Source organism: Halyomorpha halys, unplaced genomic scaffold, assembly GCF_000696795.3.
Source record: "Halyomorpha halys isolate HHAL.00 unplaced genomic scaffold, Hhal_1.1 Scaffold158.1, whole genome shotgun sequence".
Lineage (NCBI taxonomy): Eukaryota > Metazoa > Arthropoda > Insecta > Hemiptera > Pentatomidae > Halyomorpha > Halyomorpha halys.
Window position 1 is genome coordinate 348,806 of NW_027107138.1, and position 10,931 is coordinate 359,736.

At 31.6% G+C, this 10,931-nt stretch overlaps 1 protein-coding gene across 1 annotated transcript in view; it reads right to left on the bottom strand.

Moving 5' to 3' along the window:
• The window catches only part of LOC106678754 (protein KRTCAP2 homolog), a 40,921-nt gene extending 39,486 nt beyond the window's left edge, over positions 1-1,435 (bottom strand). Inside the window, exon 1 of the mRNA XM_014417493.3 lies at positions 1,303-1,435. Coding sequence (XP_014272979.1) covers positions 1,303-1,306 — 4 coding nt within the window. The 5' untranslated portion in view covers positions 1,307-1,435. The remainder of the gene's footprint in view (positions 1-1,302) is intronic.
• Positions 1,436-10,931: the final 9,496 nt, after the last annotated feature.

The window sequence follows — 10,931 nt, forward strand, 5'->3', positions numbered from 1 at the left end:
GAATATAAATGGAATAGAGGAATTGCAATATGTATGGAATAGGGGAATTTCAATTTGTATGGAATAGGAGAATTTCTAAGAATAGAAAAAAATCAAAAAAACAAATTTAGAAGGAAATTATTTATTTATTTTTTTTTAAATGTTAATACAACGTAATATTCAACTGAAATATTACAATAAAAATTGAACTATTAGAAAATTTCAAGTTATTTAATGATATTAAGAAGAATACTCAAAGAATGCATATTAAATACTACTAGAGTTTATATTCATTAAAAAAACTTTGGAAATCTAAAATATTTCTTAGTAAACAAAACTTCAAACAAGTCTGTGACCTTAATAAGCAAAATTAATAGAACATAATACAATCTACAAAAAAACTGTTATAAATCATAATAAACATTATATATGATAAAAATAACAAAGTTAACTTATTAATTTATATTTTAAAGAAAATATTGTTGCCTTAAGACCAGAACTTTCCTTGTCTGAAACTTTTTAAGCTATAAGGCTTCGATTAGAAGATAAGAATTTGATTTAAATTAAACATTTTTTAACATATATGTTTCCTAACAAAATTACCAAGGTCTATGTTTCAACTAGACATAGATATAGGTCATTTTTCTAGGAGGTATACAAGTTAAGAATTATCTAGTCTAAATTTAAAAAAAAAAAAATCTAATTTGAAAATTTTGACTGAGGAAGTTCTGATAATAAGTTGATGATATACTGGTTTATTACTAGAATGAGGGAAGGGAACAGAATAGGGTGCTGAAAGCAGATATGAACATGTAAGATGCAGATATGAACATGATACATGTAAAATTTAGCAAAATTTAATCTGCAAAATAAATCAGAGTATATTAGATTTTAAATTTAATATACAAAATCTAAGAAAATTAGGTTAGGAAAATGTTTTCGGAGTAAAATATAAAAAAATCAGGTACCAATAAACTTATAACAAATAATATTCACACTGAAAAAATAAAATTAGTCATTAGATTAAATAAAATTTCCATGAAGAAACAGGCATTTCTTTCACCAAATAAAAATTACCAATCAACAGGGAAGAGGGGAACCTATAAAATGGTTTTATAAAGTAAATTATTAGGACATAATTCAGTATGTACTATTAAACATTTAGTACTACAGTGGGAAAAATTGAATATCACAAATAAAAATGAGGTACTAAAGATATTACTTACAATTATAAATTAATATATCACAGGTAAAATTGAGGAACTAAAGCTATTACTTACAGATATAAATTAATATTATTATCTAGACATACTAAAAACATACCCATTGTACAGAAATAATCAGAAAGCCTTAGTGACGAGAATTTATTTTCAAAACAAAATATGACAACACCGGCAAACTGAATGTTGAAAAGCAGTTCAGTGTGCTATGCCAACTGTCACCAGCGAGATTAGAGAAAATCCGATAATAACTTATGACTTATTGACGATAATGAGTCTGATAATGACTTCAAAGATTATTCTCGCTAAGATTATAAATTGATCTTTAAACTGATGTCTAATTGGAATCATAAAATTGACAATGGTCGGTTGAATAATGGGCAACAGTGTACAAAACTAGCTCCAGCGGTGGAAAATTCAAAAATATTCTAAATTCTTTCTTATTCTATTATTATTACTACTACTTTAATTAGATCACAGTTGTGTATTATTATTAATACTTTAATTAGACCACGGTTGTGTATTATTATTACTACCTTAATTAGATCACAGAACTTTCGCTCGTTACGCTAGTTCAAAAAGGATAGAAAAAAAACCGTCCAATGGATCTTTACTGTGTATGTCGGGCCTAAACTAATCTGCAGTATTTTGTATAAGTGAGTTTTGAAGTTTCTAGCTTGTATTGTAAGCCAGTACCAAATGATGTTCTTAACTGTTCCTAATTAAAATTATTCATTCATAATAATTTTAGAACTACACAGGAGTTCTGCGGAGAGATCAGCTGCTTAAAGATCTTACCGATCATAAGGCGGATCCACATGTTGGCCGCTCGCCCCGAATCGGAGGCTTGTACAAATGATCGGTAAACAAAGAGCGCACCATCCACATGTCAGTGTTATTCAGAGAGGCAAGCATGGCGGACGTACTAGTGGCTTCAGCCATTGCACTGGGATTATATTATTTTTATTACAAAAAAAATAAAATGAAAGGAAATTTAAATAAGATTAAATATAAAACTTATTATAAAAAGTACCAACAAACACCTTTAACCTCTTAACAGCTCTCAGTTGCAACTAGACAAAGAAAAATGGTGGAGATGCTACACGAGCGCTCTCACGAACCCCTTTGATCTGTGTCCAAAAAAACCGACTCTTGACGGATCGGCAACGAGCTTAGGCGAACCCGTACAAGTCACCCATCCACATGCTCGCGCATGTCTGAGTTCGCCACGGCTTGGCCAACATGTAGAGGCCCCTTAACAATGAATAATGATGAGCTCCTGCATAATGAATGTTATCAATGCTCAAACCGGACCACCAAATTTTAAAATAAATAATAGCTAAATAAACGAGTAAGTTATTTAAACCCAAATTAATGTGACATTTTTAACGCTTCTGAATTGACATGTTTAATCGAAGCTACTCGGTTCAGAATTCGAAGTTGTTTATAGGCGGATCCATATGTTGGCCAAGCCGTGGTGAACTCAGGCATGTGGAAGGGTGGCTGGGCTTGGCTGGTATGAGTTGACCTAAGCTCGTTGCCGATCCGTCGATAGTTGTTTTTTTTTTACACAGATCATAGGGGGTTCGTGTAGCATCTCCACCATTGTTCTTTGTTTAGTTGCAACTGTTGAGCTGTTAGGAGGTTAAAGGTGTTTGTTGTTACTTTTTATAATAAGTTTTATATTTTATCTTATTTATTTACATTTAATTTCATTTAATCTCCTTTCTTTTTTTTTGTAATAAAAATAATACAATCCCAGTGAAATGGCTGAAACCACTTGTATATCCGCCATACTCTCCTCTTTGGAAAACACTGACATGTGGATGGTTCGCTCTTTGTTTACCGATCATTTGTACAAGCCTTTGATTCATGGCGAGCGGCCAACGTATGGATCCGCCTTTAGGTATGCTCGATACAACTACAGATTTTTTTTCATTCGATCTAACAAATTATTTTTTTTGTCCGCTCTCTATCGGTGAAGTCAAAGTTCAATCACTCTGGTCAGAAACTTTGCTGGAACATGTAAGTCTTTATCTCGTTTCTGATATTCCTTTCTTTGTTTTCCATATTTCTTCTCCCCTGTTCCTTCTTTTTCAGACACTATTTATTTTAACTCTTTTTTTTACTTATCTATATAACTGTACAATTTTTATCCATTGTAACATACTTTTTTTTTTTTATTTGTTTTTCGTTAATTTAGACGATACTTACATATTTTATTAGATTAAGACCCTTAACCCGTCATTTTATTTTCTTCCACACCTTTCAGTATGTTTATTTCCTTAATTTTTCAACATTTTCTGTTTTTTAAGTTTTCATAATTTATTTTGTATAATTCTTACATCTATAATATTATATTTCATATTCTATTATCATCAGTCAACTACATAGTACATACTATATACCTCTATTGTTCTATTTAATTCATTGTTATGTATATTTCCAAATTTGTTTGTTTATTATTTTCCTTTATTTTTATGTTTCTCTGAGTGATAGTTGTGATTATTAAGTTACCGGTACTTAATCAACACAGAATTTAATGTTCTTTAATTTGTTATATGAGTTTAGGAGTTAAAGGTAGAAAAATAAACAAAAAAAAAAATTAGTTATTAAGTGTCAGGCTGCAAGTTACAGACTGCACATTCTCTCTCTCTCACATATAGCTAGTTGCAAAAGGGATTCCACTACTGGCCACGAGAAAAGGAATATCTAATTTTTACCTGTACATTTTGTAAATAATTCAATATACCAGTATGTACATACTGTATACTTTTGTAAAATTGTCCATTTATTAATAAATGTTCGATGATCACCATTGTAGTTTATGCATTTAGGAGTGTTTTGGCTAGGCCGTCCCTAAAATCCAAAATAAGGGGGAATAAAACCTGATGACATTTTGAATTATCCAATCAGATCCATTCCATCAAACTCAGACAAGCATCGGGAGTCCCACGGCAACAGTGATAGTGACACTATCGCGGCCACTGTATTGTATAACCTAACATTTGCTGTCGTACTATCAGGATTTACTTGATAGTTAGTACTACTATCAACCATGCATGCGCGACAAATTCACTGTCATTATTAGAGTCACCGTGGAACTTCCATTGTAGTCTCCATGATGTTAGTTTTCACTATCGCTATCAGAAGTTCTCCTTCACCCTGGATCCTGTCCTTTAGATCTTAATTATTAAAATTAATATTGTCTAGTTTCATTGATAATTTATAAGGTGCTAGTGAATTCTCCCTTAATTTGTTTTACTGAAGTTAGAAACATTTATTTTTTTATTTTTTTTGATAGATTTATTTATTGATAGACATTACAATCTGCCGCACAGTTGTGGGCAATAGGTAATAGTGATGAATGATCTCATACATACTAAAATAAAAAATAAATAAAATAAAATAAATTAAAAAAAAAAACTCTTAAAATATATACAAACAAAAGAATAGACAAGATGAACATAATCAAACTATCTGTATGAAAAATAAATAAAATAACATAATGATAAAATAATATATACAATATTTACACAATCGACCTGAGGATCCCTGAGCCCACTCTATCCCCCACGTGTGATGTCAAAAGATCCCAGCGCATCCCTCTCGCCGCATCACTGGTAATGAGCCAGTGGAAGCTGAGCAAGTGCGCTAAAGCCGCAAACACTCAACTTGAGTGGAGAATCTGACCATTGCCAGAACTCCAATTGTCCATTTTTATTTTAATAAGTCTCTTGGCCACTGCCGTTTCAACCTTCTAGGTGGGCTGTAGGGATGGGTGGAACTAGATAAGGTTTGAACCAAAGGATTAGGATGGTTGGAAAGGTTTATATGGAATTTTGAGATTTTGGTTGGTATGAGGTCATGGTGTAGTGTTCTGTTGGAAACGTAGTAGGCTGCATTAACTATAGTTCTAAGGATTTTGGATTGAAAGAATTGGATACGTTTGATGTTAGACGGTTTAGCTGTTCCCCAAAGTTCAAGTCCGTAGGTCCAGATAGGTCGGAGTATAGTCTTATAAATTAGTAGTTTGTTTTCTAGTGAAAGATGAGAGGTCCGGCTGAGCAGTCGGTACAGCTGGCTGAATCGTCTGTTGAGTTCTTTTCTTTTGAGTCTAGTATGTTGGTTCTAGGTGAGTCTTTTATCCAAAATGAATCCGAGGTATCGCACAGTGTCGGATCTTGGAAGAGGTATAATATTAAGAGTAACAGGTGGACAGAAGCTTCGGTGGAGAGTGAAAGTCACATGGATGCATTTCGATTCATTGACTTTTATCCGCCATTGGTTGCACCATTGCTCAATCCGGGTGAGGTGTGTTTGGAGATTGGATGAGGCTGTTACAGGATCGGGATGGAAGGATAGGATAGCTGTATCATCAGCAAATGTTGCCAGGAATGTGTCTAGAGTGATGGGAATGTCAGCAGTGAAGAGGATGTAGAGGACAGGACTAGCAGGAGTTCCCCAAGGATTTGGACACTGCCTTGGGGAACTCCTGCCTCGATGGGGTAGATATTTCAGTACTCAGAACCACTGCGAACTCGAAAGGAACGATCTGAGAGGTAGGAGCGGAGGGTAAGGTATAAGGTTTGGGGTAATATGGATTTGAGCTTGAAAAGCAATCCGGAATGCCATACCCGGTCAAAAGCTTGCGCTATGTTCAGAAAGGCACCCGAGCAGTATTGTTTCTTTTCAAGAGCTGAAGAGATATAGTCAACGACTCTGAGGCCTTGTTGAACTGTGGAGTGTCTAGGACGGAATCCAAATCGATATGCGGGAAAACTCTGTGATTCAACGATGGGTAGGATACGTTTAAGGAGGAGTTTTTCAAAAAGTTTTGAGAGGATTGGAAGTAGGCTGATTGGTCTATAGGAAGCAGGATAGAAACATTTATTGAGTTTAATCTTCGCAGAGCCATTTATGTAATATATAAACCTTGATGAATGCTTTATATTTCATCATGATCATAAAATATATTTTTAAAAATCAATTTTCAACACTTATATTTCCTACTTATAATATTTTAATGATGTTAATACTAATATTGTCAAAAAATCTAACTATCCTAAAAAATATACTTCTTGTGACGTAGTAAACATCAAATTAGTTCGAGGCAGTTCAAACATTATACTTAATGATTAACCACTATCGATACCAATTTAAAAATAAAATTTTCACCAAGTTTGAATGTGAGTTGCAACTGTTTCTTTAATTATTTGTACATTAAAGTGTTGTTTATGCTGTAAGTCTTGGTGCTAGCAGTGATTTCTAGTCTCTTAGCTTATCTGTGATAAATTTGTATTCTGGCTGTGAAAAATGTCTTTTTCACCCCTCCTGAATAGTTTTAGATCCTTCACTTTGCACTGCAGATGTTTAAAAAGTTATTATGACGTGTTGGGGGTTCCTTCTAGTGCAACTCAATCTGAAATTAAATCAGCTTACTACAAATTATCCATGATTTATCACCCAGACAAGAATCAAGGTTCAAAAGAGGCCGCCGAGAAGTTTCAATCCATAAGCAGGGCATATGAAGTATTAGGAAATTTTCAAAGAAGAAGGCTATATGATAAGGGGCTGCTCATTGATAAGACATCACCAAAACCTCAATCAACAACTCCTGGAACTGGTTTTCAAAAACAAAAGCCTCAGTCTACAGGCCGTACTCCAATGTATGATTTTGATGAGTGGTCTAGAGCGCATTATGGCGAGTCTTTTGCTAGGCGAGCCTCCGCTAAACAAAAACATAAAGAAGCATTTGAAGCACATTCACATTTTAAGAGAGACCAAGCTATACTTGTAATCATACTGTTCTTGGTGATATCAGTGATAATAGGTGCTACAATGCAAAATAGCCTAGATGTTCCTAGAAAAAGAAATTCATCGCGTTCTGTAAACCAAGAACCAAAGAAGAATGATTGATATTTGAGCAAATGATTCAAAATAGTTATATTGAGTTTTAATAAATATTGTATTTTGTTAAATGTTTTATAACTTTATGGGAACCTGTTGTTTGGTTGTATGTCTACTTTGTATATCTATGTTGTTATAAGCGTTATACAGGTTTAAATGAAACCATATTTCGGTTGAATCATAATGAATTTGGTGGTACTAGTTTATTACTTATTGAAAAATATTTTCTAAAACTTTTGTTCTAAAAATTTTTATGTACTTTGTTTAATTAAAGTTCATTGAGTTTATCTGTTCACGAATGGCTTTATTTTTTAGATACATAATAAGGATAAATAATAGCCCTGTGCTATGTTTTATTATGCTGCTCTGCTCAGAGTATTGACAAAGTAAATCATTTGTTTATTTATTTATTTTTTTTCATTTTGATTGTAAAGTTAGGAGCTGCACTTATTATTGGTATGGAATTTGTTCAGAAGATACCTGAATTTAATTGTTTTAGTTTTCAAACCACTTAATTGTTACCATAATTTGTATTAGCTCAATGCATTCCTACAATCTGCTATTGCCTGGCTGTAATGAACTATGGGGTTATTCGCTTTAAATAAATGTTGGCTGAATGCTTTCACATTTTTTAACACTTTGATTCAAAATCACATTAATGTATTTGTGAATTCCCTTATGTTATAATATTTTTCTTCAAAAACTTTGAAGTTTTGGCTGCTTTTAAGGTTCATCGTGGATATTTATGGTAACATCTTGCATTTTTGTTGCAGGAAAGTTGCAGTTTTCTCCCACCGGGCTTTGTAGGGCTGCTGGTCAGTCTGAAACAGCCTAGCGGTTTTGAGGGATGGCATAAGTGCCAAAATTGGCATTATTAATCAATTAAATAGATTAATATTGTTTTTATTTTTTTAATCAAGTTATCCTCCTTTGTATTTATTATATTTAGTTAACAAAATTTCATGGCTTTAGCCACGTCTTCATGTTTTTTTTAAATGTAGAATATGTTATATTTCAGCTTATATATGTGTTTATTTATCTTAACTGTTAGATGATTTTAATAATTTCTGATCATTAATCTTATTTCATGAATAGATAAAAGGTGTCCATTAGTCTTCCAATTTTCATGTAAACACGTTTCCTTTAGCTTTTTATTCATTGTTTTGATGTATTTATCTCCTTAAATTTGTTTCTGTCTATTTAATTATTATATATTTGAATTTTTATTATTGTTAATTTGACTTTAGTTTAAAGTTAAAAAATAATTTACTGTGTTTCTGATTAGGCCTATTATTTCAGGGAGTCGCTAAATTTATTGCTTGTTTTGGACTAAGAGGTTTAAAGTCTTAAACTTCCTTTATAATTAATTGCTGCTCTTATTAAGTTTTAACTAATTATTTATATTATTCTAAAATTGTTTATTTACATTTTTGTCAATTCAGGAAGATTTGAAAGTAGATGTTCAGTTCATGCCTCAATTATATATGCTTACTTTGCCCCTCTCTTACTTCTCTTTTGCTCTTATTGTTATCATTTTTTTTATTTTTTTTTTATTAATAATAATTACTATTTTAATGAAAAACTAATTTTTCTTGTTATGATCTGTTATATTCATAATTATTTGCATTGTTGTTTTGGAGCTCTCCTCTGTCATTGGGTTTATCTTTATTTTTTCATCTATATTCTACTCGTTCTGACTCCTTATGTTCATATTCATCTATAAATATTATTTTATCAAAAAAGGGTATATATTATACTTTTTAATACATTATTTTCTGTGGAGTACCTTTTTTCAATACTCACTAGGTCTTTAAGTTAAGCAGAGGTGTCGGGTATTGGGGTATCAGGTGTCATATCTTACTGTATTCCACCCTATTGTAACCAGAGTGGATAGGTTTAGTTTTCATTCTGTGGGACTGCCATGAAATAAAAGTCAATCTGCCCAAGTGGGAATCGAACCTTTTCATCAGCTGCAGGTGTAATTTTGAAGCTGCTAAAATGAGGCCTTAACAGACTCACTTAAAATGGCCCCATGAAATGATTAACCATCCCTAATTGTTAGAAAGAATAAAAAATGGATAAACATAAACTAAGAAAGAATTTGATAATTAATTAAAAAATAAATATTTTCCCTGGTTTAAAAAAATAATCAGAAATAACAGTAGTAAATAGATCTGTAGTATACAATTAAGAGAAGATGATTTAAGAAAAATTAATATCTAACATATAAAGTTGCAAGTCGCAGAAGATAAAGGAGAATAATGAAAAGCATTTAAATATGCAAAATGTATAAACAATAGTTTTGGAGTTCCTTGTTAATTATGGTAATAGTGAGTTTATGCTTTTATTTACATTATACAAACGGATTACTTTCATCTCAAAGTAGGGTGGTATTCAAAAATCGTACCAAATTTTATATTTATTTATTTATAAATAAGAACTACAAACAAATAATACATTGTATTTTTTGTTTCAACCAAAATTGCCATTGCCACATATTGAATTCTCTTAAATGAGTATTCCCCATGGCATCAATAATTTGTTTTAGGTTAAGATCTTGTGTAATAAATTAAGGTTATCATTTCTCTGCATTCAGAATAATGCATTATAATGAATTATTGCAAAATAATGCAAGGAAATATTTTTAAGCGAATATTTATTTAATTCATTTTTATTTACTGAATTTAACCTTGGTGCATATATGTCTTTCCTTGTTTAATTTTCATCTCGTTTCTAACAGCCATAAATTTTCACCCTCACATTATATTGTCCTTCTGAAATTTCTCTAAGACTTCCTTTTCTGTTGTTTTCTGTAATGCCCAAATACTCAACTATGTGTTACTTTTGCTTATCTAGGAATAATGTAAAGGTTTGATAGCAACTACATCACTGTGGAAACAAGTAACAATAACAACCACTTACCCTTAATCAGTTAATCTATCTAACGCTTAGATATTTAATTTGTTTAATTTAATTAAGATATTAAATTTTATTAGGTTGTAGGTAGACTATTTAATTCAGGTTGCATATCTATAAGTGTTATTCATCAATTTTTTATTCGGTTATTTTAGTTAATAGTAGCTTTCAGTGTCCAGCGTCATCTTCATTTATTTGACAAAATTAAAGAATAAATTATTTCAATACATGTGTATATATTGCAATATGGAATTATATATTTATCACGCAGTTGTATCAATTTTAAGGTGATGATTGGGATGTTTTATTATCATGTAGTCTAGCGTTGTAAATTCTTTATTTTCAAACCACTAATGTAATATAATTGAGGAAATTTATAGAGCTTTCTCTAACTTTGCTGGTCCTTCACTTGCCTTCTGTTGTTGCTGTGGAGTTCTATTTTCTAAAAGCCTTTCCTCACTGCATATTCTCACTCAATCCTAGGTGCTCCACTTCCCTTTTCCCTGATGTCTGTCATTCGCTCATTATTCTCCCAGGCTCTATTTGTTGGTGCTCAAATCATTGGGTGATAATGATTTATTACACCATGAGCTTAACTTTGAGATGTGATCTAAAAGTGTTGTTACAGACTTTCATCTGTCTTTCCTCATTTTCATTTTAGTCTTTTAGTGAAATCCCATTTGCAATCATTGGATTATTTCTTAATGTCTTCATTGGCATCTATGATTCCAAATTAAACTAGTTCTTTTAATAGCTTTTCAAATGCTATCCTCAGATTTACCTAATTTATTTATCTTATGCCACATTTTAAGTGGTTTTCCACCATGCATCCATTATTATTAAAGGAATTATTATCCTAGGAGAATTTAGTTTTTGTTATATATGTATATATGACAAAAACTAAAT